General features: G+C 68.8%; 6 protein-coding genes across 11 annotated transcripts; 5 read left to right on the forward strand and 1 right to left on the reverse strand.

The window, feature by feature from the left end:
* Positions 1 to 188: 188 nt before the first annotated feature.
* Positions 189 to 8,176, forward strand: TNPO2 (transportin 2). Its single transcript, XM_039572623.1, is given in 26 exon segments — positions 189 to 290; positions 922 to 1,098; positions 1,438 to 1,513; positions 1,645 to 1,794; positions 1,879 to 1,985; positions 2,179 to 2,312; positions 2,714 to 2,795; positions 2,878 to 3,000; positions 3,249 to 3,367; positions 3,537 to 3,597; positions 3,824 to 3,992; positions 4,573 to 4,725; positions 5,158 to 5,383; positions 5,633 to 5,804; positions 6,030 to 6,116; positions 6,191 to 6,298; positions 6,375 to 6,402; positions 6,405 to 6,532; positions 6,621 to 6,708; positions 6,781 to 6,879; positions 6,966 to 7,061; positions 7,169 to 7,244; positions 7,341 to 7,440; positions 7,698 to 7,772; positions 7,867 to 7,998; positions 8,094 to 8,176. Coding segments are annotated over 24 exon segments (2,664 nt in total). The 5' UTR covers positions 189 to 290; positions 922 to 999; the 3' UTR covers positions 7,975 to 7,998; positions 8,094 to 8,176.
* Positions 8,177 to 9,035: 859 nt separating this feature from the next.
* Positions 9,036 to 11,817, forward strand: FBXW9 (F-box and WD repeat domain containing 9). Of its 6 annotated transcripts, none has more exons than XM_039572617.1 (10): positions 9,036 to 9,389; positions 9,652 to 9,826; positions 9,926 to 10,057; positions 10,148 to 10,260; positions 10,330 to 10,421; positions 10,498 to 10,646; positions 10,726 to 10,839; positions 10,924 to 11,013; positions 11,135 to 11,200; positions 11,319 to 11,494. In XM_039572617.1, the coding sequence occupies exons 1-10, from the start codon at positions 9,136 to 9,138 to the stop codon at positions 11,391 to 11,393; spliced, it is 1,260 nt and encodes a 419-aa protein (XP_039428551.1). In that variant the 5' UTR covers positions 9,036 to 9,135; the 3' UTR covers positions 11,394 to 11,494. The 6 variants fall into 6 exon arrangements, with proteins under 6 accessions (XP_039428551.1, XP_039428549.1, XP_039428553.1 ...); XM_039572618.1 differs by having other exon boundaries at positions 9,044 to 9,389; positions 9,687 to 9,826; XM_039572615.1 differs by lacking the exon at positions 10,924 to 11,013 and having other exon boundaries at positions 9,687 to 9,826; positions 11,319 to 11,817.
* A 3-nt stretch (positions 11,818 to 11,820) lies between these two features.
* On the forward strand, positions 11,821 to 14,067 carry DHPS (deoxyhypusine synthase; the record flags this gene model as incomplete). The annotated part of the gene is given in 11 exon segments (XM_039572606.1): positions 11,821 to 11,902; positions 11,905 to 12,035; positions 12,116 to 12,156; positions 12,158 to 12,224; positions 12,544 to 12,665; positions 12,748 to 12,844; positions 12,956 to 13,042; positions 13,126 to 13,231; positions 13,318 to 13,421; positions 13,511 to 13,636; positions 13,717 to 14,067. Coding segments are annotated over 11 exon segments (1,299 nt in total), but the record flags the coding sequence as incomplete, so codon positions are not given.
* On the reverse strand, positions 14,057 to 15,828 carry WDR83 (WD repeat domain 83). Its single transcript, XM_039572621.1, has 9 exons — positions 15,662 to 15,828; positions 15,392 to 15,512; positions 15,207 to 15,312; positions 15,071 to 15,119; positions 14,857 to 14,983; positions 14,718 to 14,785; positions 14,522 to 14,630; positions 14,330 to 14,444; positions 14,057 to 14,258 (listed from the first exon to the last, which is right to left on the reverse strand). Exons 1-9 carry the CDS (start codon positions 15,762 to 15,764, stop codon positions 14,106 to 14,108), a joined length of 951 nt encoding a protein of 316 aa, XP_039428555.1. The 5' UTR covers positions 15,765 to 15,828; the 3' UTR covers positions 14,057 to 14,105.
* A 16-nt stretch (positions 15,829 to 15,844) lies between these two features.
* Positions 15,845 to 16,669, forward strand: WDR83OS (WD repeat domain 83 opposite strand). Its single transcript, XM_039572622.1, has 4 exons — positions 15,845 to 15,910; positions 16,033 to 16,138; positions 16,385 to 16,482; positions 16,557 to 16,669. Exons 1-4 carry the CDS (start codon positions 15,876 to 15,878, stop codon positions 16,621 to 16,623), a joined length of 306 nt encoding a protein of 101 aa, XP_039428556.1. The 5' UTR covers positions 15,845 to 15,875; the 3' UTR covers positions 16,624 to 16,669.
* Positions 16,670 to 17,188: 519 nt separating this feature from the next.
* MAN2B1 (mannosidase alpha class 2B member 1) lies at positions 17,189 to 21,885 on the forward strand (the record flags this gene model as incomplete). The annotated part of the gene is given in 19 exon segments (XM_039572607.1): positions 17,189 to 17,299; positions 17,647 to 17,749; positions 18,053 to 18,226; positions 18,432 to 18,625; positions 19,062 to 19,194; positions 19,496 to 19,523; positions 19,525 to 19,577; positions 19,580 to 19,635; positions 19,842 to 19,958; positions 20,027 to 20,109; positions 20,192 to 20,312; positions 20,411 to 20,489; positions 20,566 to 20,675; positions 20,758 to 20,865; positions 20,950 to 21,066; positions 21,139 to 21,321; positions 21,473 to 21,570; positions 21,651 to 21,768; positions 21,850 to 21,885. Coding segments are annotated over 19 exon segments (1,995 nt in total), but the record flags the coding sequence as incomplete, so codon positions are not given.
* Between the last annotated feature and the right edge of the window lie 4 nt (positions 21,886 to 21,889).

A 21,889-nucleotide genomic window follows, 5' to 3' on the forward strand; every position in this document is an offset into this window, starting at 1 on the left:
CGCTGGGATTTGTAGTGCCCGCTGTGTTTCGGGGACTCGGCGCATGCGCGTTGTAGCCCCGCCTCTTCCCGCACGTGGCTCCGCCCTTTCCCCCTGAGGCCCCGCCCCCGCTGCGCACGTGACGCGGCCGCGCGGGGCGGACGGTGGCCGGCGGGGGTCACGGGGGGCAGCGGCGAAACCCCCCCGGCCGCGCTCCGACCCCCCCCGAACACCGGGACCCCCCCCCCCGCAAAAAACCACCGGGATCGCCCCAAAACACACCGGGACCTCCCCCAAAACTCACCGGGCAGGTACCGGCAGCGCAGGGGGCGGCGGGAGCGGCGCGCGGGGCCTGGTGGAGGGGGGTAGCGAAGGGGCGCTGAGGGGAGAATTGGGGGTCCCTGGGGGGTGAGGGAGACGGGGCGGGGGGAGACTGGGGGGCCCCGGGGAGGGTTTGGGGGTCTCGAGGGCTTGAAACGGGGTTCAGGAGGGAACTGAGGGACGGGGGGGGGGGTTGGGGAGCTTGGGGGGGTGTGAAGGGGGCTGGGGGGGCAGATTGGGGGGCTGGGGGGCAATTGGGGTGGGGGGAGGCTTTGAGGGCGCGTGGGGGCGGGATGGGGGGGCGAGGGTCTCAAAGCGGGGGCGGCGGATGGGGCCGGGGGCAGCGGAGGTGCCGGAGGTTGGGGGGAGGGGAGGGGGGTTTATCCGGGGGCGGGGGCGCGGGGGGGACACCGGACCCTTCCCTCCCCCCCCATCACCGTTCTCCCGCCATTCCCGGCCCCACGTGCGCGGCGCGTGGGTCCGCCCGGTCCCGGCTCCTGCGGGGGATCCCGCGGTTCCCCCCCCCCCAACGGGGACCGAGTCCATCCCGGGGAGTCCCCAAATGTCCCCCCGACCCGTGCTGCCCCTCCCAACACTGCTTCCCGCTCTCTCCGCTGCCAGCCGGGGTCGCTGCCTCCGGGACGACCCTCCCGGGACTCCCACGGACCCCCCGGGCCCCCCCGGGCCCCCGGGCCGGCCATGGACTGGCAGCCGGACGAGCAGGGCCTGCAGCAGGTGCTGCAGCTGCTCAAGGACTCGCAGTCGCCCAACACGGCCACGCAGCGCGTGGTGCAGGATGTATCTTTGGGGGCTGGGACCCCCGGGATGGGGCTGGGACCCCGGAGCGGGGCTGGGACCCCCGGGATGGGGCTGGGAGCACCAGGATTTGGGGAGGACCCCCGGGAGTGGAGCTGAGAGCTCCAGGATTGGGTCTGGGGGGTTCAGATCCTCTCAGGGCAGGGGTCTTGGGACTGGGGGGTTCAGGTCCTTGGGGTGGGGGTGGCTTTAGTGCTGATGGGAAAATTGGGGTGGGCGATGTGGGATGGGCGTCCTTGGGCCTGGGTGTCCCTGGCCCTGTGTCCCTCTTGTCTCCCTGTGTCCCTTTTTGTCCCTGCCTGTTCCTTGACCTCCCTACAGAAGCTGAAGCAGCTGAACCAGTTCCCGGATTTCAACAATTACCTGATTTTTGTGCTCACGCGCCTCAAGTCCGAAGGTGGGGGGCAATCTGGGGGTCCTTGAGGGGGTCCTAGAGGTTTTTGGGGGGGTGCCAGTGGCCACTGGAGCCATTTTGTGGGCGATCCAGCTCCCGGCCCCCTCCAAACACCCCGTTTCCCCCTCCCCCAGATGAGCCCACGCGCTCCCTGAGCGGGCTGATCCTCAAGAACAATGTCAAGGCGCATTTCCAGAGCTTCCCCCCGCCCGTGGCCGAGTTCATCAAGCAGGAGTGCCTGAACCACCTGGGCGATGCCTCGTCCCTCATCCGTGCCACCATCGGTCAGGGGCGACCCCAAAACCGACCCCAAAAACCCCCAAAATCCCCCCCAAGCCCCCCAGCTCACCTGTCCCTCCCCATCCCAGGTATCCTGATCACCACCATCGCCTCCAAGGGGGAGCTGCAGATGTGGCCGGAGCTGCTGCCCCAGCTCTGCAACCTCCTCAACTCCGAGGATTACAACACCTGCGAGGTCTGGGGGGCACCTGGGGTGGGGCTGAGCACCCCCAGACCCACCTCAACCCCCAAAACCCATCCTAAAGCATGCCTGAACACCCTGTAAACCCACCTGCACCCCCGAAACACTCCTTAAATCCCCCCTGAACACCCCCAGACCCACCTGCACCCCCAAATCCCACCGCCACCTCCCCCTTTTCCCCTCCCAGGGCGCTTTCGGGGCGCTGCAGAAGATCTGCGAGGACTCCTCGGAGCTGCTGGACAGCGACGCCCTGAACCGGCCCCTCAACGTCATGATCCCCAAGTTCCTGCAGTTCTTCAAGCACTGCAGCCCCAAAATCAGGTGTGGGGGACAGGTGGGGACACGCCCGTGACCCCATTGCCTCGGGGGGGGTAGGGATGTGGGGGGATGTTGTTCTTGGAACTGCTGAAGTGGCCCCAAAAAAATCCCAATTTCTGAAAGTGCCTGGATTCCCAAATTTGTCTCCCACCTGCTCCCCATTTTTTTGGGGGAGGGGTCACACTGGGCAGCCCTAAAACAGTCCTAGGTGTCCCCCAAGTGCAGCGCTGGGGGGGCCAGGTTGATTTAGGGGGTGTTCAGGTGGGTTTTAGGGTGGGTTTTGGGGTTGCAGGTGGGTCTGGGGGCCTTCAGGGTGGGTTTTAGGGCTCCAGGTGGGTCTGGGAGTTCCCAGGTGTGTTTTAGGGTGGGTTTTGGGGCTCCAGGTGACCCCCCCTGCCCTGCAGGTCCCACGCCATCGCCTGCGTCAACCAGTTCATCATGGACCGGGCGCAGGCGCTGATGGAGAACATCGACACCTTCATCGAGGTGGGAGCGCCCCTGGGGGTCCTGGGGGGAGTTTTGGGGTCCCGGGGGAGGGTTTTGGGGTCTCAGCTGTGCCCCTCCCCAGCACCTGTTCGCGCTGGCGGTGGATGAGGACCCCGAGGTGCGCAAGAACGTCTGCAGGGCGCTGGTGATGCTGCTGGAGGTGCGCATCGACCGCCTGATCCCGCACATGTACAGCATCATCCAGGTGAGCGTGGGGCCTGGGGTCACCTGGGCACGGGCAAGCGGTTTAAGGGTTACCTGGTGCGGTGAGTGACCCTGAAATCCCTGAAATTCACCCCAAAATACTCCAGAATCCCCCCCCAAACCCGCTCCAGAGCAGTGAGTGAGCCCAGAATCCCCCCCAGGTGAGGGATTTGAGGGGTTCCCTGTGCCCAGGTGAGGGTTTTTTGGGGTCACCTGTGCCAGGTGAGCTCACCTGTGCCCCCACCCCAGTACATGCTGCAGCGGACGCAGGACAGCGACGAGAACGTGGCGCTCGAGGCCTGCGAGTTCTGGCTGACGCTGGCGGAGCAGCCGATCTGCAAGGATGTGCTGACCGCACACCTGGTGCAGTGAGTGACCCCAAAATCCCCTAAACCCACCCCAAAACCCACCCCAGAGCTCATGGCACACCCGGTGCAGTGAGTGACCCCAAAATCCCTAAACCCACCCCAAAACCCACCCCAGAGCTCATGGCACACCCGGTGCAGTGAGTGACCCCAAAATCCACCCTCAATCCAGGCTGATCCCAATCCTGGTGCACGGCATGAGGTACTCGGAGATCGACATCATCCTGCTCAAGGTGGGCACTGGGAGCACTGGGGGGGCTCGTACTGGTGTAACTGGGAGCACTGGGGTGCCCTGGAGATGATGACCAACCTGAACTGACCCCCGTGATGGTCGTTTGTGTTCGTACTGTCTGATCCGGGCGCTGCCGCGATATGACGTCACGCCGCGATACGACGTCATGCCGTGATACGATGACATCACGCCATGATACGATGATGTCACGTCGCGATTTCCCCCAGGGCGACGTGGAGGAGGACGAGGCGGTCCCCGACAGCGACCAGGACATCAAGCCGCGCTTCCACAAGTCGCGCACGGTGACCCTGGCGCACGAGGAGCAGCGGGGCGGGGACGGCGACGGGGATGGCGACGACGAGGACGACGACGACGCCCTGTCCGACTGGAACCTGCGTAGGAACACGGCGTCGGGGTTTGGGGCAGTGAGCGACCCCGAAATCCCTGAAATCTGCCCCAAAGTCCACCCCAAAATCCACCCCAAAATCCCTGAAATCCACCCCAAAGTCTACCCCAAAATCAACCCTGAAATCCGCCCGAAAGTCCACCCCAAAATCCACCCTGAAATCCGCCCCAAAGTCCACCCCAAAATCCCTGAAATCCGCCCCAAAATCCACCCTGAAATCTGCCCCAAAGTCCACCCCAGAATCCGCCCTGAAATCCCTGAAATACACCCAAAATCCACGAAATCCACCCCAAAATCCACCCTGAAATCCCTGAAATCTGCCCCAAAGTCCACCCCAGAATCCACTCTGAAATCCCTGAAATTCGCCCCAAAATCCACTCCCAAACCCTCTCCTGAGCTCACGGCACACCTGGTGCAGTGAGTGACCCCAAAATCCCTGAAATCCTGTGGGGTTTTGGGTCATCTCCTCTGGGTTTTGGGGTGTTCCTCTGGGTTTTGGGGTGTCTGTGCAGGTTTTGGGGTGTCCCCGGTGGTTTTGGGGTGTCCCCAGGGTGTCATTAACCCCTTCAGGGAAGTGCTCGGCGGCGGCGCTGGACGTCCTGGCCAATGTGTTCCGGGAGGAGCTGCTGCCCCACCTGCTGCCCCTGCTCAAGGAGCTGCTCTTCCACCTCGAGTGGGTGGTCAAGGAGTCGGGGATCCTGGTCCTGGGGGCCATCGCCGAAGGTGGGCACCCCAAAATGGCCCTTTGGGGACGGGATCCCCATCCTGGGGGACCCCAAAACACAGCCCCAACCCAATCCTGATCCAGGGGATCCTGGTTTTGGGGAGGAAAATCCTGATCGTGAGGGATTTCTGACCCAATCCCAGTCCTGGCGAAGCCCCAGACTGACCTTGGGGGGAGATCCTGCTCTTGGGGAGGGATCCCGGTCCTTTGAAGGGGAAAATCCCTGTCCTGGCTGACCCTCAGAGTGACCCTTAGGGGAGCAAACCGTGTCCTGGCTGACCCTCAGAGTGACCCTTAGGGGAGCAAACCCTGTCCTGGCTGACCCTCAGAGTGACCCTTAGGGGACCAAACCCTGATCTCGCTGGAGGAACCCGTTCTTGGGAGGGAAAACCCCAAGCCCGGGTGGCTCTGACGCCGTGCCCGCCCCGCAGGCTGCATGCAGGGCATGGTGCCCTACCTGCCCGAGCTGATCCCACACCTGATCCGGTGCCTGGCTGACCGCAAGGCCCTGGTCCGCTCCATCGCCTGCTGGACGCTGAGCCGCTACGCGCACTGGGTGGTGGCGCAGCCCCCCGAGCTCTACCTGAAGCCCCTCATGACCGAGCTGCTGCAGCGCATCCTGGACAGCAACAAGCGCGTGCAGGAGGCCGCCTGCAGGTGACGCTGGGTGGGGACAGGTGACGCTGCTGGGGGGGGTTTTGGGTGGTTTGGGGACGTTCAAGGTCCGTGGGATGGCTCTGAGCCCCCCCAGGGGTGATGACACCGTTCCCCCGATCCCCGTGAGGACGCCTTGTGTTCGTACTGCCTGACCCGGCGGGGCTCTCAGCCTGGTTTGGGATGGGGGGGGGGGTCCTGTGGGGTTTTCTTGGGGTCCCTGACCCCGTTTTGGGGTGTCCTTGTCCCCAGTGCCTTCGCCACGTTGGAGGAGGAGGCGTGCACGGAGCTGGTGCCGTACCTGAGCTTCATCCTGGACACGCTCGTCTTCGCCTTCGGCAAGTACCAGCACAAGAACCTGCTCATCCTCTACGACGCCATCGGCACCTTGGCTGACTCCGTGGGCCACCACCTCAACCAGCCGGTGAGTCCCCAGCCTCCCTCAGTGTCCCCAACCCCCCCCGGCTGTCCCCGTCCCCCTGTCCGAGCCCGGTGATGACCACAGACATTCGAATCCTGAACTCCCCCTGTGGATCTCACTGGTCTGAGGGCCCTCAGGGCACGGCTGCTGCGTGTCCCCAACCCCCTCCCCGCTGTCCCCAAGCCCCCCCGGGGTGTCCCCACCCCGTGTGACACCCCCTGCTCACAGGAGTACATCCAGAAGCTGATGCCGCCGCTCATCCAGAAGTGGAATGAGCTCAAGGACGAGGATAAGGACCTGTTCCCGCTGCTGGAGGTGGGTCGGGGGTGGCCTGAGCGGGGGTGGCCGTCCCCGAGCCGCCCCTCCACGACGTCCCCTGCTGTCCCCAGTGCCTGTCCTCGGTGGCCACGGCCCTGCAGAGCGGCTTCCTGCCCTACTGCGAGCCCGTCTACCAGCGCTGCGTCACCCTGGTGCAGAAGACGCTGGCCCAGGCCATGGTGAGCCCCTCGCCGGCGCTGGGGGGGGGGCCGGGGAGGTGCCAGCCACCCCCCCGCGGTGACAGCGGCCCCCCAGATGTACAACCAGCACCCGGAGCAGTACGAGGCCCCGACAAGGATTTCATGATCGTGGCGCTGGACCTGCTCAGCGGCCTGGCCGAAGGGCTCGGCGGCCACGTGGAGCAGCTGGTGGCCCGCTCCAACATCATGACCCTGCTGTTCCAGTGCATGCAGGTGAGGGGGGGACCCCCGAACCCCCACACCCCTCCCACACCCACCCGGGCCCTCACCCCTGCCCTCACCCGTGCCCTCGCTGCCCCAGGACACGATGCCCGAGGTGCGGCAGAGCTCCTTCGCCCTCCTGGGCGACCTCACCAAGGCCTGCTTTGTGCACGTCAAGCCCTGCATCGGTGAGTTTTGGGGTCCCCCGAATTTGGGGTGGGCGGGGGGTTTGTCTGCGCTCACCTGTGCCCCCTCCCCAGCCGAGTTCATGCCCATCCTCGGCACCAACCTGAACCCCGAGTTCATCTCCGTGTGCAACAACGCGACCTGGGCCATCGGGGAGATCTGCATGCAGATGGGTGAGCGGCCCCCCCAGGGCTCCCCTGAGACCCCCAGAGCTCCCCCAACCCCCCAGAGCTCCCCTGAACCCTCTTTGCCCCCCCAGGCGCGGAGATGCAGCCCTACGTCCCCATGGTCCTCAACAACCTCGTGGAGATCATCAACCGCCCCAACACCCCCAAAACGCTCCTGGAGAACACGGGTGAGCCTTTGAGGGGCTCCCCCAACAGTTCCTGCGTGTGAGGGGGGGTCCCCAAAATCCTCAGTCCCTCCCCAAAATCCTCAATCCGTGTCCCGCTCTCTCCCCAGCCATCACCATTGGGCGCCTCGGCTTCGTGTGCCCGCAGGAGGTGGCCCCGATGCTGCAGCAGTTCATCCGGCCCTGGTGAGTTCTGCGGCGGCTTTTGGGGGTCCCCAGAACTTGGGGGGTGGGGGTTGGAGGGCGCTGAACCCCGATTTCTCCCCCTTTTGCCCCCACCAGGTGCACGTCGCTGCGGAACATCCGCGACAACGAGGAGAAGGACTCGGCCTTCCGGGGGATCTGCGTCATGATCGGGGTCAACCCCGGGGGGGTCGTGCAGGTGCGGGGGGGTCCCAAGTTTTGGGGGGGTCTCCAGGGTATTTTTTTTTTTTTTTGGGGGGGGAGCACCTTGTTCTGGAGCCAAGTGCTCCTTGTTTTGGGGTGAGTGAAGAGCGTGAGGGGTGGGGGTTACCCTTGGGGGGATCCCAGCCCTTGATGGGGTGGTTTTAGGGGGGGGATTTTTGGTCTCCAGCCAAAACTGGGGGTCCCTGGCTTGTTCCCCTCCCCATCGCCCCATTTTTGGGGTGTTTCCCCCAGGATTTCATCTTCTTCTGCGACGCCGTCGCGTCCTGGGTGAGCCCCAAGGACGACCTGCGGGACATGTTCTACAAGGTAACCACAGGCCGGGGGGCTCGGTGACCCCGCAGTTCTTTGGGGGGGGCCCTGCAGGGCCCCCAGGTTTTGATTTTTCGCCCCCTCCCCGCAGATCCTGCACGGTTTCAAGGCCCAGGTGGGTGAGGAGAACTGGCAGCAGTTCTCGGAGCAATTCCCCCCCCTGCTCAAGGACCGGCTGGCGGCGTTTTACGGGGTCTAAGCCAGGTGCAAACACCTCAAACAGGTGCGGGGGGGGCGCAGCACCCCAAAAACCCCCGGGGGCGGGGCACAGGTGATCCCCTCCCCCCTCCAACCACCGCTGCTGCTGTTCCCCTTCAGGTCGGCGCCGGGAGCCCGTCGGGGACGGCGGCCGGGAGGGACCCGCGGTGCCCGGGGGGTCGGGGGCCGGGGCGCGGTGCCCCGGTCCCGGGGGGGGCCCCGAGAGCAGTTGCACCCCGGGGAACGAATAAAGGGGGGGGGCTGGGGGTGGGGCCGCGGGAGGGGGACCCGCGGCGGGGGCTCCAAACCCTGGGGGAGGGCCAAATCCCTGGTGGGGGAGGGCGAAAATCGGGGCTGGAGGGGCCAAAAAAGGGTGGGGGGGCCCGTTCCCGTGTGTCTCCCCGGTGTCCCCGTGTCCCCCCCGCATGAAGCCTCCGCCCCTCCCCCACACACGTCCACAGGAACGCGTCGAGCCCCGGGCGGGGGGGCGCGGGGGGCTGGGGGCCGGGGGGGCCGAGCCACCGCCGTTGTGCTTCGTCGTGAGCGAGTCGGTGCCACGTTCCGCGTGTTTGATTTGCCCGTTTTGTTCCGTTTTTTTACCGTTTACAGGGCGGGGATCGGGGGAGGGTGTGGCGAGGGAGGGGCGGGGACCCGGTTGTGTCGCGCCGGGCGGCACAAGAAAGGCCGTTGTGGACCGTGCGCTGTGTCCGTGTCGTTTGTTACCGGGGGGACAACGGGGAGGGTTTCTGCGGGGGTCCGGGGGATTTTGGGGTCGCTCCGCGCTCCCGGAGCTGCCTCCATGGCCGCACGTGGGTCGCTTCCGGTGCCGCCTGATGACGTCATGGCGCTGCTTGCAATGCCATTGGCTGGTTGCGGGTCGCGCCGGAAGTGGCTCCCGCCGTGGCCGTGGCGACGGGACGCGGCGGGGTCGGGCTAGGCCGGGACCCGGTACCGGGGGGGCGAGGGAGGGCCGGGGGCTCTGATTTGACGCGGGAGGGCGGTGTTGGGGTGCGTCCCGTACCGGGGGAACGGAGTGAGGACTTCGCGATACCGGGCAACCGGGGAGGGTGGTCCCGCTTTGGGGCGGATCCCGGTGTCCCGGAGGGACGGGGAGCAGTGCCGGGGCCGCGCTCGGTGCTGACCCCGTTCCCCCTCCCCAGCCATGGATGGGCCCCCCGCGCCCGCCGCCGCCTCTCCCGCGGAGCCCGACGGGCCGGCGGCGGGCGCGGGGTCCCGGGGGGCTCCTGGCGCTGCCGCCGGAGCTGCTGCTGCGGATCTGCGGCTTCCTGCGGGCGCGGGAGGTGCGGCGGGTGCTGCCGTGCGTCTGCCGGGCCCTGCGGGACGTGGCCCGGGACGCCGTGGCTTGGCGGCTCCGGCTGCAGCGCCGCGCCCGCCGCCCCCTCCCCGCGCTGCCAGGTGGGTCTGGGGGCGCCCGGGACCCTCCCGGGGGGCGGGGGGATGTCCCCGGTCCCGCCGCGTTCGCTGGGGGCACCTCGGGGGGAGATGTGGGGAGTTGGACCCCCCCGAAGCCCCATTTCCCCCTCCCCAGCGCCCCATTGCCCCCCCGGGAAAGGACCCCGAGGTGTCTCTGGGGGACCCTCCTGGCCGCCCCAAACCTCGGCGTTGGGTGGGATCCCCACCTGCGCAGCCGCCATCCTCTGAAGGGTCTGTGGGACAGGCTTGGGGACCACCCACGATTTTGGGGCCCCCCAGAGGATGGCTTCGACTGGGCGGCCGCGTGCGAGGACCTGGAGGAGCACCTGGAGCGCTGGGGGGCCGGGGGGGCCCCCATGGAGCACTTCTCCCTGGACGAGGGGCACTTCGCCTCCGTCGACTCCGTCCTGCTGCTGCAGGTGGGACCCGCCGGGCCCTGGGGGGGGGGGGGGGGCGGGGAGGTCTCCTGGAGCTCCAGGAGGGTCCCCAGCTCACCGGCGGCCCCTTCCCGTTTCCAGGGGGGGTCCCTGTGCGTCTCGGGGGGCCGCGACCGCAACGTGAACCTGTGGGACCTGCGGGAGCTGGGCCGGGGCCCCCCCGGGAAGGTGCTGGTGAAGGCGCTGGGCTCGGGGCGCAGCGGGACCCACAAGGTGCGGCTCAGACCCCACAACCCCCTCTCTCGGGGGGTCCCGGGGCGGGTTTGGGGTCCGGCAGCGCCTGTGGGTCCCCCCCACCCCCAGGGCTGGGTCTGGTGCTTGGCTGCGCGGGACACCCGGGTCTGCTCCGGCTCCTGGGACAGCACCGTGAAGCTCTGGGACCTGGCGGCCGAGGGGCAGCAGTTCGGGGAGATCAGGTACGGCCCGGGGGGGCCGGAGGGGGCTGGGGGCGGCCGCGGGGTCCCGCTGACCCCCCGCTCCCCCAGGGAGAAGGCGGCCGTGCTGTGCCTCTCGTACCGCCCCGACGTCCTCGTCACCGGCACCTACGACAAGACGGTGACCGTGTACGACCCGCGAGGTACTGGGGGGTGTTGGGCGGGTGGGGCTCTGGGGGTGTCCCACTGACCCCCCTGACCCCCCCACCCCCCTCCCAGCCGGGCAGGCCCAGGTGAGCAGCTACAAGCCCCACGCCAGCGCTGTCCTGTCGCTGGCAGCCGACGAGCAGCTCATCGTGTCGGGCAGCGAGGACCGGACCCTCGTGGTGTTCGACCGCCGCGCCGGCGCCGTCCTGCAGCGGCTGCAGGTGGGGGCTGTGCCCCACGTCCTCCCCCGGAGGGTCCCCTGTGCCCTCCGCGGTGACCCTCAGGGCGTGTCCTCCACAGCTGGACAATTACCTGCTGTCCATGTCCTACCGGGGCTCGCAGCTCTGGGCTGGGGACAACCAGGGCCGTGTGTACCTGTTCGGCAGTGGCAGCGGCGGCTTCCAGCCCGCCCGGGTAGGGACTTTGGGGGGTCACGGGGGGTTGTGGGGGTCAGGTCCCCTCTCCCGAGCCTCAGGAGGGGTTTCTGTCCCCCTGCAGTACTTTGACGTGGGGCACCGGCTGCAGATCACGGGGCTCTGGCACTCGCTGGGCTCGCTCTACACCACGTCCACGGACAGGACGCTGCGGGTGGGGGTCCCCACGGCTCGGCCCCGCGGGACTGGGCTGGGGGGGCCCTGAGAGGGCTGGGGGGCTCCTCGCTGGGCTGAGGGCGCTTCTGACCCCCGGCTTTGCCTTTCCTTTCCTGCAGATCCACGTCCCCACAGATCCCCCCCGCACCATCTGCTCCTGGACACACGACGACGTCCTCAACGGGGTGAAGAGCTGTCCCCAGCCCTTGCACACGCGTGTGCACACGCAGCCCCTCCCGGGATGCCCCCCAAACTCCCCCGGGGTGTCCCCAGCTCCCCTGACGCTCCTCTGGCCTCCCCCAGATCAGTGTGGACGGGGACGTGGTAGCCGCGGCCTCGGGGGGACTCTCGGTGGAAGTGTGGAGGCTCCGGACCTGATGCTGGCGGGAGGGCTCAGACCGCGCCCCGCGGGCTCCCCGGTGCGCTCCCCACTGTGGTGGGGCAGGGCCCGGGTCCGGGACGTCGGTGGGGCTGGACGCTGCCGCCTATTCATGGGTATTAAAGGATTGGACTGGAGCGGAGCTTGTGCGCCCCCGCGGGTTTGGGGTGAATTTGGGCGGGTTTGGGGCGCTTGCGGCCGTGCCGGGACTCCCTCAGTGCAGCGCCGGCCTCGGCACCGGCGCCTTTTCGCGTCTGCGAGATTCCCGTCCCTCCACGGCCGCCGTCCCGCCAAGATGGCGGCGCGCGGCTGTACGGAAAAGGCGAGCGGGGAGGCTGAGCAAGATGGCGGCGCGCAGCCGCACGGCGGAGGGATCGCGCAGGCGCACGGCGCGGGGGGCGCGGCCTAAGATGGCGGCGCCCTGAGCGGCCTGGCCGAGCCATGGCGGCCCCGGGAGAGGCGCCGGGAGAGGCGCTCCGGGCCGTGCTGCGGCCCAGCGGGGCCCTCCCGGCGAGGCCCTCCCGGTGCGCGGCTACGACTTCTCGGGCGGCGCCGACCACGCGGCGCTGCTCCGCTCCTTCCGTACCACCGGCTTCCAGGCCACGAGCTTCGCGCAGGCGGTGGCCGAGATCGAGCGGATGGTGCGGCCCGGGGGGGATCGCACCGGGAGGGCGAGGCGGGGCCCGGGCTCGGTGTGACGCCCCCGGTGTCCTCCCCGCAGATCGCGGCCAAGCTGGAGCCGCTGAGCGCGGAGCAGCGGGAGCTTCACCTCCAACCTCGTCAGCTCCGGCGTCAGGGAGAGCATCCGCTACCTCGTGCAGCACGGCATGGTGACAGGGGGACAGGGGGACAGGGGGACAGGGACAGGGAGAGCATCCGCTACCTCGTGCAGCGGGGGACAGGGGACACCTGAGAATGGCGTGGGAACGCTGGGGATGCTGTGGGGACACTTGGCAATAATGTGGGGACAGTGAGAAGGGTGTGGGGACATTGGGCACCGCAGGCAGTCACAGGGTCCGCTGTCCCACTTGCCCCATGGCCAGGAGCCCTCAAGGCCTTGGGGTGTCCCGAGGGGGTCCCTGTGAGGTTCCAGGGGGTGGGGGTGGTCGCACACGGGTGTCCTTGAGGTGCTGACCCTGCCCTGGGCAGGTGGACGTGCTGGTGACCACGGCCGGGGGGATTGAGGAGGACCTGATCAAGTGCCTGGCGCCCACCTACATCGGGGACTTCAGCCTGCGGGGCCGGGACCTGCGGGAGAACGGCATTAACAGGTCTGGAGGATAAGCATGGGGGGCTGGGGCCACGGCTGGGGCCACCTCAGGGTCACCTCGGGGTTGCCTTGGGGTCCCTCAGGATCGGGAACCTGCTGGTGCCCAACGACAACTACTGCAAGTTCGAGGACTGGCTGATGCCCATCCTGGAGCGGATGGTGGACGAGCAGGACACACAGGTGAGGGTGGGGGACTCCAACCTGGGATCCCTCAGCGCTGGGAGGGAGCTTGGGGGTCCCTGGACACCCTGGGGCGCCCCTGGACGAGGTTCCTGAGCTGGGTCCCTGCAGGGCGTGCGGTGGACACCGTCCCGGATGATCGCCCGGCTGGGCAAGGAGATCAACAACCCCGAGTCCATCTGTTACTGGGCCCAGAAGGTACTGGGGGGGCACTGGGGGGCTCTGGGGGGTGTCACCGTGGGTGCCAGCGGCTGTCACCGCGTCCCCCCATCTCCCCACAGAACAACATCCCGGTGCTGAGCCCAGCGCTCACCGACGGCTCCCTGGGGGACATGATCTTCTTCCACTCCTACAAGCGCCCAGGGCTGGTGCTGGACATCGTGGAGGGTGAGTGTCCCCTTGGGGACTCCCCAGGGTGCCCCAGGGGATTTGGGGGTGCCCTGAGGGCGCCCTGACCAGCGCTGTGTCCGCAGACCTGCGCCTCATCAACACTCAGGCCATCTTCGCCCACAAGACCGGCATGATCATCCTGGGCGGGGGCCTGGTCAAGCACCACATCGCCAACGCCAACCTCATGGTGAGGGGACCCCTGGGGCAGGGAGGGGGCTTGGGGCCCCCCGCAGTGGGGAGGGGCCGGGGGGCTCACCTGGATGTCGCCCTCGGCAGCGGAACGGCGCCGACTTCTCCGTCTACGTCAACACGGCGCAGGAGTTTGACGGCTCCGACTCGGGCGCGCGGCCGGATGAGGCCGTGTCCTGGGGCAAGATCCGCGTGGACGCCACCCCCGTCAAGGTGGGGGGGCCTGGGGGTCGAGGGGGAATTTGGGGGGCACAGGGTGGGGGTTTTCCCCCTGACCCCCTGCCCTGGGCCAGGTCTACGCCGACGCCTCGCTCGTGTTCCCGCTGCTCGTGGCCGAGACGTTTGCCCGGAGTGCCGACGCCTTCCTGGTGCCCGCGGGGACCTCCGAGGTGAGGGACCCCCCTGGCTCAGCTTTGGGGGTGCTGAGCCCCCCCCACCTCTGCAGGGGCTCCCGGCTCGGCGCTTCCCACGGCGTGGGGAACAGTGGGGCGAGTCCCCCTGGGGGGGGACAGGGGCCCCCCACACCTGCACCCCCTGTCCGAGTGTCCCCCCTGTCCCCAGCGCCCTCCCTGCCTGTCCCCTCCCCCCAGCGCTCGTATTTATTTATTCCAGCTCCCAATAAAGCACGGCAGGGTCTCCACTCGGGGTTTATTCTTTGTCACCGGGGTCCCCCCAGGCCCCGTCAGGTGTTGGGGTCCCCCTCGGGCTGGAAGGTGTCCTCACGCCACAGCGTCACCTGGCCCTGGGTGGCCACCAGCAGGCAGGGCAGGCGCGGGTGGAAGGCCAGTGACTGCACCACGCCCTGGCCCACGGGCAGGCTGAGCGCCAGTGAACCCTGGGGGGACACCGGGGGTCAGGGGGGGGTCGGGGGTGTCCCCAAACCGCCCCCCCCGGATCCTCCCTCACCTCCACCAGGTTCCAGAAGTAGACATGGCCGTCTTCAGAGGCGCAGCCCACATGCGTATCCTGCTCATTCAGGACGCAGTCCAGCCTGTACGTCGTGCTACGGTGACCTGTGTACCTGGGGAGGGGGACACGGGGTGAGCTGGGGGTCCCCCAAACCCCCCGGAGAACGCAGGGTTTCGGGGGGGGCCGTACTCGCCCAGCAGCTCCCCGGTGTCCTTGTCCAGCAGCCGCAGCGTGGAGTCCAGGCTGGCGGCCAGCACGCACTGCCCGTCCTTGCTGAAGCACACGCTGGTGATGGGGCCTGGGGGCACAGGGGGAGTTTGGGGGGTCCCGCGGAGCCTCCCCAGCTTTGGGAGCCCCCCAGGGCCCCCCCACGGGCCCCACTCACTGCCGATGTAGTCGGAGCAGAGCTGCCCTGTGCGGAGGTCGTAGCGCCGCACACGCCCATCCACGGAGCTGCGGGGAGGGGGGAGGTTTAGGGGGTCCCAGTTCAGGGGGTGCCCCGGTGCCGGGGGCTCGTCCCTCACCCTGTCAGGATCTCGTGGGATGAGAGCTTCACGCTGGAGATGCCGTCCTTGGCCTCATCCAGCACCTGGATGGGGTCGGGGCGGCGGGAGCGGCAGTCCCAGCACCGCACTGTGGAGTCGATGGAGCCTGGGGAAAAAGAGGGGTTCGGGCGAAAAAAAGGGGGGTCAGGGTGGGAAAAGGGGGTGCAGAGTCTCCCCCAAACCACTCCCTCACCAGACACGATGACAGTGGCTTCCTCGTTGAACTGGACACAGTTCACCTTCTGTGGGAGAAGCAGGGAATCAGTGCCTCGCCCCCCACGCAGGATCCCAAATCCTCCTCCCCAAACCGCCCCCCGTTCCCTCCTCACCCCGGCGTGTCCCCGGTACTTGCGGACCACCTGCCCCGTGGTCACGTCCCAGAGCGCCACGGCCTTGTCGGCGCCGCCGGAGCAGATCTGGCTGTTGTCGAAGGACCTGGCGGGGCGCGGGGGGGTCCCGTGAGCGCGGTGGGGGCTCCCCGCGGCGGGCAGGGGTCCCCAAAGCCCCTCCTTACCCCGCGGCGTCCAGCACCTCGTAGCCGTGGCCCTGGTAGGTGCGCAGGGCTGTGCCCTTGTGCGGGTTCCAGAGCTTCAGCGTCTTGTCACTGCCGCACGTCAGGCAGTAATTCCCATCCGCTGCACGGGGGTGAAGGGACGTGACCCCCAGGACCCCCAAACCGGCACCCCCTTCCCGGTTCCCCCTCTCCACCTCCGCGTCCTGATCTCTTCCCCCGTTCCCTGTTTCCCCCCGGTACCCCCGGTCCCTCCGTCCTCCGCGGTCTCACCGTTGAACCGGGCGGCCCGCACCGCGCCCTGCCCGCACTGCAGGGTCCGCACCCGCTGCCGGGGCAGCTCGGCCTGGGCGGGCCGCGGCCTCGGGAACGCCATGGGGACCGGGGCTGGCACCGGGGCCGGGGATGGGGCCGGAGGCGGGACCGGGGCTGGCACCGGGGGCCGGGCCCCTTCCGGCGGCGGCGGAAGAGGCGGTGGCGGCGGGCGATGGCGGACCCGCGGAGACCCGGCAAAGTGGCCAGGTGGGACCGGGAGAGGGACCGAGAGAGGGAGAGGGGAGGACCGCGGAGGGGCCGGCAGAACCGGGCAGAGATCAGCGGCATCCGCGGGGGTCCCGGCTGACGGAGCACCCTTCCCCCGCCAGGTACAAGCCCCCGGCCACCGAGACCAACCCGGCGCTGGAGGACCCGACCCCCGACTACATGAACCTGCTGGGGATGGTGTTCAGCATGTGCGGGCTCATGCTCAAGGTGCGGCGCGGGCGGCACCGGGAGCTGCCGGGGGGTACCGGTACCGGGATCGGTTCTGAGGGCAATTCGGGGGAAGGGAGGCACAGAGAGAGCCCCTGGTGGGGCTCAGGGCCATTCCCGGCGGATCTCAGGGCTCTCCGGAGGTCTCCTGCCCACGCCGGGGGTCTCCAGGGGATCTTGGGGGTCTCAGGCCCCATCGCCGCGGGTCCCCCGGGGGTCTCACGGCGGTGTCCCGGGGGTCCCCAGCTCAAGTGGTGCGCCTGGATCGCCGTTTACTGCTCCTTCATCAGCTTCGCCAACTCCCGCAGCTCCGAGGACACCAAGCAGATGATGAGCAGCTTCATGTGAGTGCCGGGGGGTCCTGGGGGGTCCCGGGCCGGGTTTGGGGGGGTCTCTGACATCTGTGTCCCCCCCCCAGGCTCTCCATCTCGGCCGTGGTCATGTCCTACCTGCAGAACCCCCAGCCCATGTCCCCGCCATGGTGACGGGGGATGGGGGTCCCCGCGGGGGCAATAAAAGGGGGTCCTGGCACTGGTGTGGTCTGTCTGTACGTGAACGGGGGTGACGGAGCCCCCCAGGAGAGGGAGGAACTGGGAGGGGGAGTCCTGGGGGGCTTTCAGGGGGAGTCGGGGGGATCTGAGGGGTGTCAAAGAGGTGTTGGGGGGTCTGAGTGGGATCAAAGTTATCTCGGGGGCATCTGAGGGGTGGCCCAGGGGAGTCGGGGGCCTGAGGGGGCTCTGAGAGCCGAGAGGGGCTGAGGGGGCTCTGAGGGGGGCTCGTCGTGGGCGGGGCCTCGGGAGCCGCCACCGTTCATTGGCCACTGGTCGTTTCCCGCCGTTGCCAACGCCCTCCCCGAGAGCTGTCAATCACGGCCGCTGCTTCTCCTCATTGGCTCCCGTCCGTTGTCACTCCCGCCGCCCGCCCGGCGCGGTCTCCTTACGCCCCGCCCCCGCGGGCAGCAGCGGCGAATCAGAGCGCGCGGCGCGCAGCAGCGCCTTTTCCCGACCGCCCATTGGCTGGCGCTAGGGACGGGGCGGGGCGAGCTCGCGGGTCATGTGAGCGTGCGGTCACGTGACCATGGGTGTCATGGCGGTGCCCGGGGCGGCGGCGCTGCCGCTGCTGCTGCTCCTGATCGGGGCGGCCGCGGGCTGCGGATACCAGGTGGGACCGAGGGGCCGGCGAGAGAGAGACTGGGGGGGCCGGGATAGCCTGGGGACATCGGGAGGGACGGGCGGCACCGGCGTGTCCTGGGATAACGGGAACTTGAATGGACTGGGGTCACCGGGAGGGGCTGAGGGGACACCGGATCGCCCTCAAGAAAGGGGAACTGGAAGAGCTGGGGGCACTGGGATGCACTGGGCACTCTGAGAAAACGGGAACTGGGGCCATTGGTTTTGCCAACCGCTTCCGGAGCCCAACGGTCCTCCCGGGGCAGCGGGGGGATTCCGGGGCTGTTCCGGGGGGTCCCGCGGGCCCAGCCCGGTCCGAGCCCCCTCGACCCCCCCCAGTCGTGCCCCCCGACCCGGCCGGACATGCTGAACGTGCACCTGGTGCCGCACTCGCACGACGACGTCGGGTGGCTCAAGACGGTGGACCAGTACTACTATGGGGGTGCGTGGGGACAGCGGGGACACGGGGGGGACACAGCGGGGACACGGCGGAGACAGGGGGGACACGGGGGGACAGTGGGGACACGAGGAGCACAGGCCACCTGCGGGGAGGTGACGTCCCCAAGGCCGCTGTGCGGGTGGGGGTGGTGTCACCTGAGGGGGGGACACGTCCCACGTGCTGCAGAGGGGCTGGAGGTGACGTGGGGGGGTCCAAGGGTCGCTGAGTGACACCGTGTCCCCCCGTGCTGTGACCTCCCCCATCCCGAGGGTTTTGGGGTGACCCGGTGCCCCCCCGTGCCCCCAGTGCGGAACCAGGACCAGCACGCAGGGGTCCAGTACATCCTGGACTCGGTGGTGGCCCAGCTGGTGGCCGTCCCCTCCCGGCGCTTCGTCTACGCCGAGGTGGCGTTCCTGGCGCGCTGGTGGCAGCAGCAGGACGAGGCCACGCGGAGTTTGGTCAGGGAGCTGGTGCAGGAGGGTACGGAGCGACTTGGGAACATGGGGGGCACTGGGAGGGACTGGGGGGGGACAGAAAGGGATGGGGGGGACTGGGAGGATCGTGGGTGGCACTGGGTGGGGGTCTGGGGTCTCTGTGTGACCGTGGGGGATTTGCCCAGGGCTGCACCTCTGAGAGGTCCCCAAGACCTGTCCCCTGAGGGGTTTTGGGGTGCTGTCCCCCCCAGGACGGCTGGAGTTCGTGGGGGGGGGCTGGTGCATGAGCGACGAGGCCACGACGCACTACGGGGGGGCCCTGGAGCAGCTGGCCCTGGGCCGGCGCTTCCTGCGCCGCGAGTTCGGGGCCTGCGGCACCCCCAGGGTGGCCTGGCAGATCGACCCCTTCGGCCACGCCCGCGACCTGGCGGCCTCCTTTGCACAGGTGGGGCAGCCCAAAACCCCCCGGCACCCCCGAATCACCCTCGGCATCCCCAAACCTTCCCCTGCACCCCCAAACCCCCCCTGGCACCCCGAATCACCCTCGGCATCCCCAAACCTTCCTCTGCACCCCAAACCCTCCCCTGCACTCCCAAATCACCCCAGCACCCCCAAATCCTCCCTGCCCCCCAAAACCTTCCCTGGCACTCCCAACCTTCTCAGCCCCCCCCAAACCCCCCTCCGTATCCCCAATCACCCCCCAAACCTATTTAGGGACCCCGCAGTGACACCCCCCCAGATGGGGTACGACAGGCTGTTTGTGGGGCTGTGGGGGCCCCCAGTGACCCCCATGACCTGGTGCCCCCCCAGATGGGGTACGACAGGCTGTTTGTGGGGCTGTGGGGGCCCCCAGTGACCCCCATGACCTGGTGCCCCCCCAGATGGGGTACGACGGGCTGTTCGTGGGGCGCGTGGACCACCAGGACAAGTGGGCGCGGCTGCAGCGCCGGGAGCTGGAGCTGCTCTGGAGGGGCAGCGCGAGCCTGCCCCCCCCCCGCGCCGACATCTTCACCGGTGACCCCCGGGCCCCCCAAACTGCCCCCTGTGCCCCCTCCTGCCAGTGACCCCCCGGGACCCCCAAACTGCCCCCTGCCTGCCCCTCCCCGTCCTGTCCCTGCCATCCCTTCCCAAGGCTTTGTCCTTTGTCCCCATCCCTGTCACCTCCCGTGTCCCCACCCCTCTCCCCTGGCCCCATCCTGTCCCCAGGGGTGTCCCCTTCCCATTTCCCCCCTCTGTCCTGTCCCAGCCATGTCCCCAGCCCCATCCCCTGTCCCCCTGGCCGTGGTGGCCGGGGAGGTGACAGCGCTGTCCCCAGGGATCCTGCCCAACGTGTACAACCCCCCCCGGGCTGTGCTGGGACCAGCTCTGCACCGACCCCCCCATGGTGGACGGCGACGGCCCGAGCGCAACGTGGACTCTGTGGTCAACTCCTTCCTGGAGGCTGCGGCCACCCAGGTCCTGCCAGGGGGGTAAAGGGGGGCTGGGACCCCTGAGTGGGGAAAATTGGGGGAGCCCTGAGGGAGTGGGGGTCCCTATCCTCCAGGATGGGGTTCCCAAGGGTCCTTGTCCCTCCTGGGATGGGGGGAATGGGGGTCCCTGTCCCCTGGGGTGGGGTTCCTGGCTGTCCCTGGGCGTCCGAGCTGCGTCCTCTCTGTCCCCAGGCCCGGCAGTACCGCACCAACCACATCCTGATGACCATGGGCTCCGACTTCCACTACGAGAACGCCCACCTGTGGTTCAAGAACCTGGACAAGCTCATCGCCCACACCAACGCCCGGGTGAGGGGCTGTCCCCAAAGCCCCCCTCGGTGTCCCCAAGCCCCCGCTGACCCCCTCTTTGTCCCCAGCAAGCCAACGGCAGCCGCGTCCATGCCCTGTACTCGACGCCCTCGTGTTACCTGCAGGAGCTGCACCGGGCCAACCTCACCTGGTGAGGGAGGGCTGAGGGGCCGGGGAGGGGCCGAGGGCCGGGCGGGCTGGACAGACGGACGGACAGCTGGGATGTCCCCCAGGCCCTTGAAGATGGATGATTTCTTCCCCTACTCGGACGGGCCCCACCAGTTCTGGACCGGTTTCTTCAGCAGCCGCCCGGCACTCAAGGGCTACGAGCGGCTCAGCAGTGGCTTCCTGCAGGTGGGGGGCACCTGGGGACTCCCCGAGGGCGTGGGGACCACCTCAGGGCTTGGGGATCCCCTCGTGGGCACCCCCTCAGATCCTGATCCCACCCCCAGATCTGCAGCCAGCTGGAAGCGCTGGCCGGACCCTCCTCACGGGACGGTCCCTACGGCCCTGGGGACAGCTCCGTGCTCCGTGAGTGCCTGGGGGACACCTGGGAGGGACCTGGGCACCCCCAACCCCCCCAACACCCCCTTTTTCCCTCCCCGAGGCGAGGCCGTGGCTGTGGCCCAGCACCACGATGCTGTGTCCGGCACCGAGAGGCAGCACGTGGCCAACGACTACGCCCGGCAGCTGGCCAAGGGCTGGGACAGCTGCCAGGTGAGCCCCTGGGGGGCCAGGGGAGGGTTCTGGGGACAAGGGCAGGGCTGGGTGTGACCCCAAATTCCTGCCGCCCCCGCAGGTGCTGGTGGCCAACGCCCTGTCCCTCCTGGGGGGCACCAAGGGCCCCTTTGTGTTCTGCAACGCCCTCAATGTCAGCGTGTGCCCCCTCAGCGAGACCACCGCCCACGTGAGCACCCAGGGGGGTTTGGGGGGGGTTCTGGTGGTCCCCAGGGACTGACACCCCCCCTTGTGTGACCTCCCCCCCCCCCAGTTCACCGTGATCCTCTACAACCCCCTGGCCCGGGGCGTGGCCTGGCCCGTGCGGCTGCCGGTCAGCGGCACCTCCTATGCCGTGAGTGACCCTCAGGGCCGGCCTGTGGCCAGCCAGGTGAGCCTTGACCCCCCAAACCTCCCAGTATCCCCCCCAAACCCCCCCGTGACCCCTCACCTGTCCCCCCAGGTGGTCCCGGTGTCCGGCGTGACGCAACGGCTGCGGGGCGGTGCTGGGGGGGCCCCGGGGGAGCTCCTGTTCCAGGCCTGGGCCCCCCCCCTGGGGTTCAGCACCTTTGTGGTGAAGCAGCTGAGCCCACGATCCCCCCCCAAGTGGCCCTTGGGGGACCCGGAGCCGCAGATCCAGAACGAGGTGAGGGGACATCAGGAGGGACACAGATTTGGGGGGGTCTGGGGGTTCCCTAGATGGAGGGGATGAGCCCCAGCTCCCAGTTAAACCAGTTGGGGGGTGACTGGGTGGCCTGGGGGGGGCTGACCTGCCGCTGTCCCCCCGCTGACCGCAGCACCTGCGGGTCCTGTTCGACCCCGTCACGGGGCACCTGCGCGAGATCCAGAACTTGGCCAAGGGCTTCTCGCTGCCCGTGTTCCAGAGCTTCTACTGGTGAGGCTGGGGACACTCCTGGGGGTTTTGGGGGGTCCTGGCTGCAGGGGGGACCCCCCTGACCTGCCCTGACCCCCCAGGTACAATGCCAGCGCCGGGGACGCGCTGAGCCCCCAGGCCTCGGGCGCCTACATCTTCCGGCCCAACGCCTCCGCGCCCATCCCCGTGGCCAAGCGCGCAGTCACGCGCCTGCTCAAGGTGGGCAGGGGTCCCGGGGGGGGTCCCTCGGGTTTGGGGGGGGTTTCCCGATGTAGCTGAACGTCCCCGTGTCCCCCCCAGACTGCGCTGGTGGCAGGAGCTGCACCAGAATTTCTCGGCG

Source organism: Corvus cornix, unplaced genomic scaffold (assembly GCF_000738735.6).
Source record: "Corvus cornix cornix isolate S_Up_H32 unplaced genomic scaffold, ASM73873v5 scaffold5, whole genome shotgun sequence".
Taxonomy (NCBI): domain Eukaryota; kingdom Metazoa; phylum Chordata; class Aves; order Passeriformes; family Corvidae; genus Corvus; species Corvus cornix.

Coding starts and splice junctions, on each gene's coding strand:
- FBXW9 (XM_039572615.1), top strand. CDS start 9,136: ATGGATGGGCCCCCCGCGCCCGCCGCCGCCTCTCCCGCGGAGCCCGAC. Junction 9,390..9,686: donor CCCCCTCCCCGCGCTGCCAG/GTGGGTCTGGGG, acceptor GGGGCCCCCCAG/AGGATGGCTTCGACTGGGCG. Junction 11,201..11,318: donor ACGACGACGTCCTCAACGGG/GTGAAGAGCTGT, acceptor GGCCTCCCCCAG/ATCAGTGTGGACGGGGACGT.
- WDR83OS (XM_039572622.1), top strand. CDS start 15,876: ATGGCGGACCCGCGGAGACCCGGCAAAGTGGCCAG. Junction 15,911..16,032: donor AGACCCGGCAAAGTGGCCAG/GTGGGACCGGGA, acceptor TTCCCCCGCCAG/GTACAAGCCCCCGGCCACCG. Junction 16,483..16,556: donor CAGATGATGAGCAGCTTCAT/GTGAGTGCCGGG, acceptor TCCCCCCCCCAG/GCTCTCCATCTCGGCCGTGG.
- WDR83 (XM_039572621.1), bottom strand. CDS start 15,764: ATGGCGTTCCCGAGGCCGCGGCCCGCCCAGGCCGAGCTGCCCCGGCAG. Junction 15,513..15,661: donor GCGGGCCGCCCGGTTCAACG/GTGAGACCGCGG, acceptor ACCCCCGTGCAG/CGGATGGGAATTACTGCCTG. Junction 14,445..14,521: donor ACCGGGGAGCTGCTGGGCGA/GTACGGCCCCCC, acceptor CCCCCTCCCCAG/GTACACAGGTCACCGTAGCA.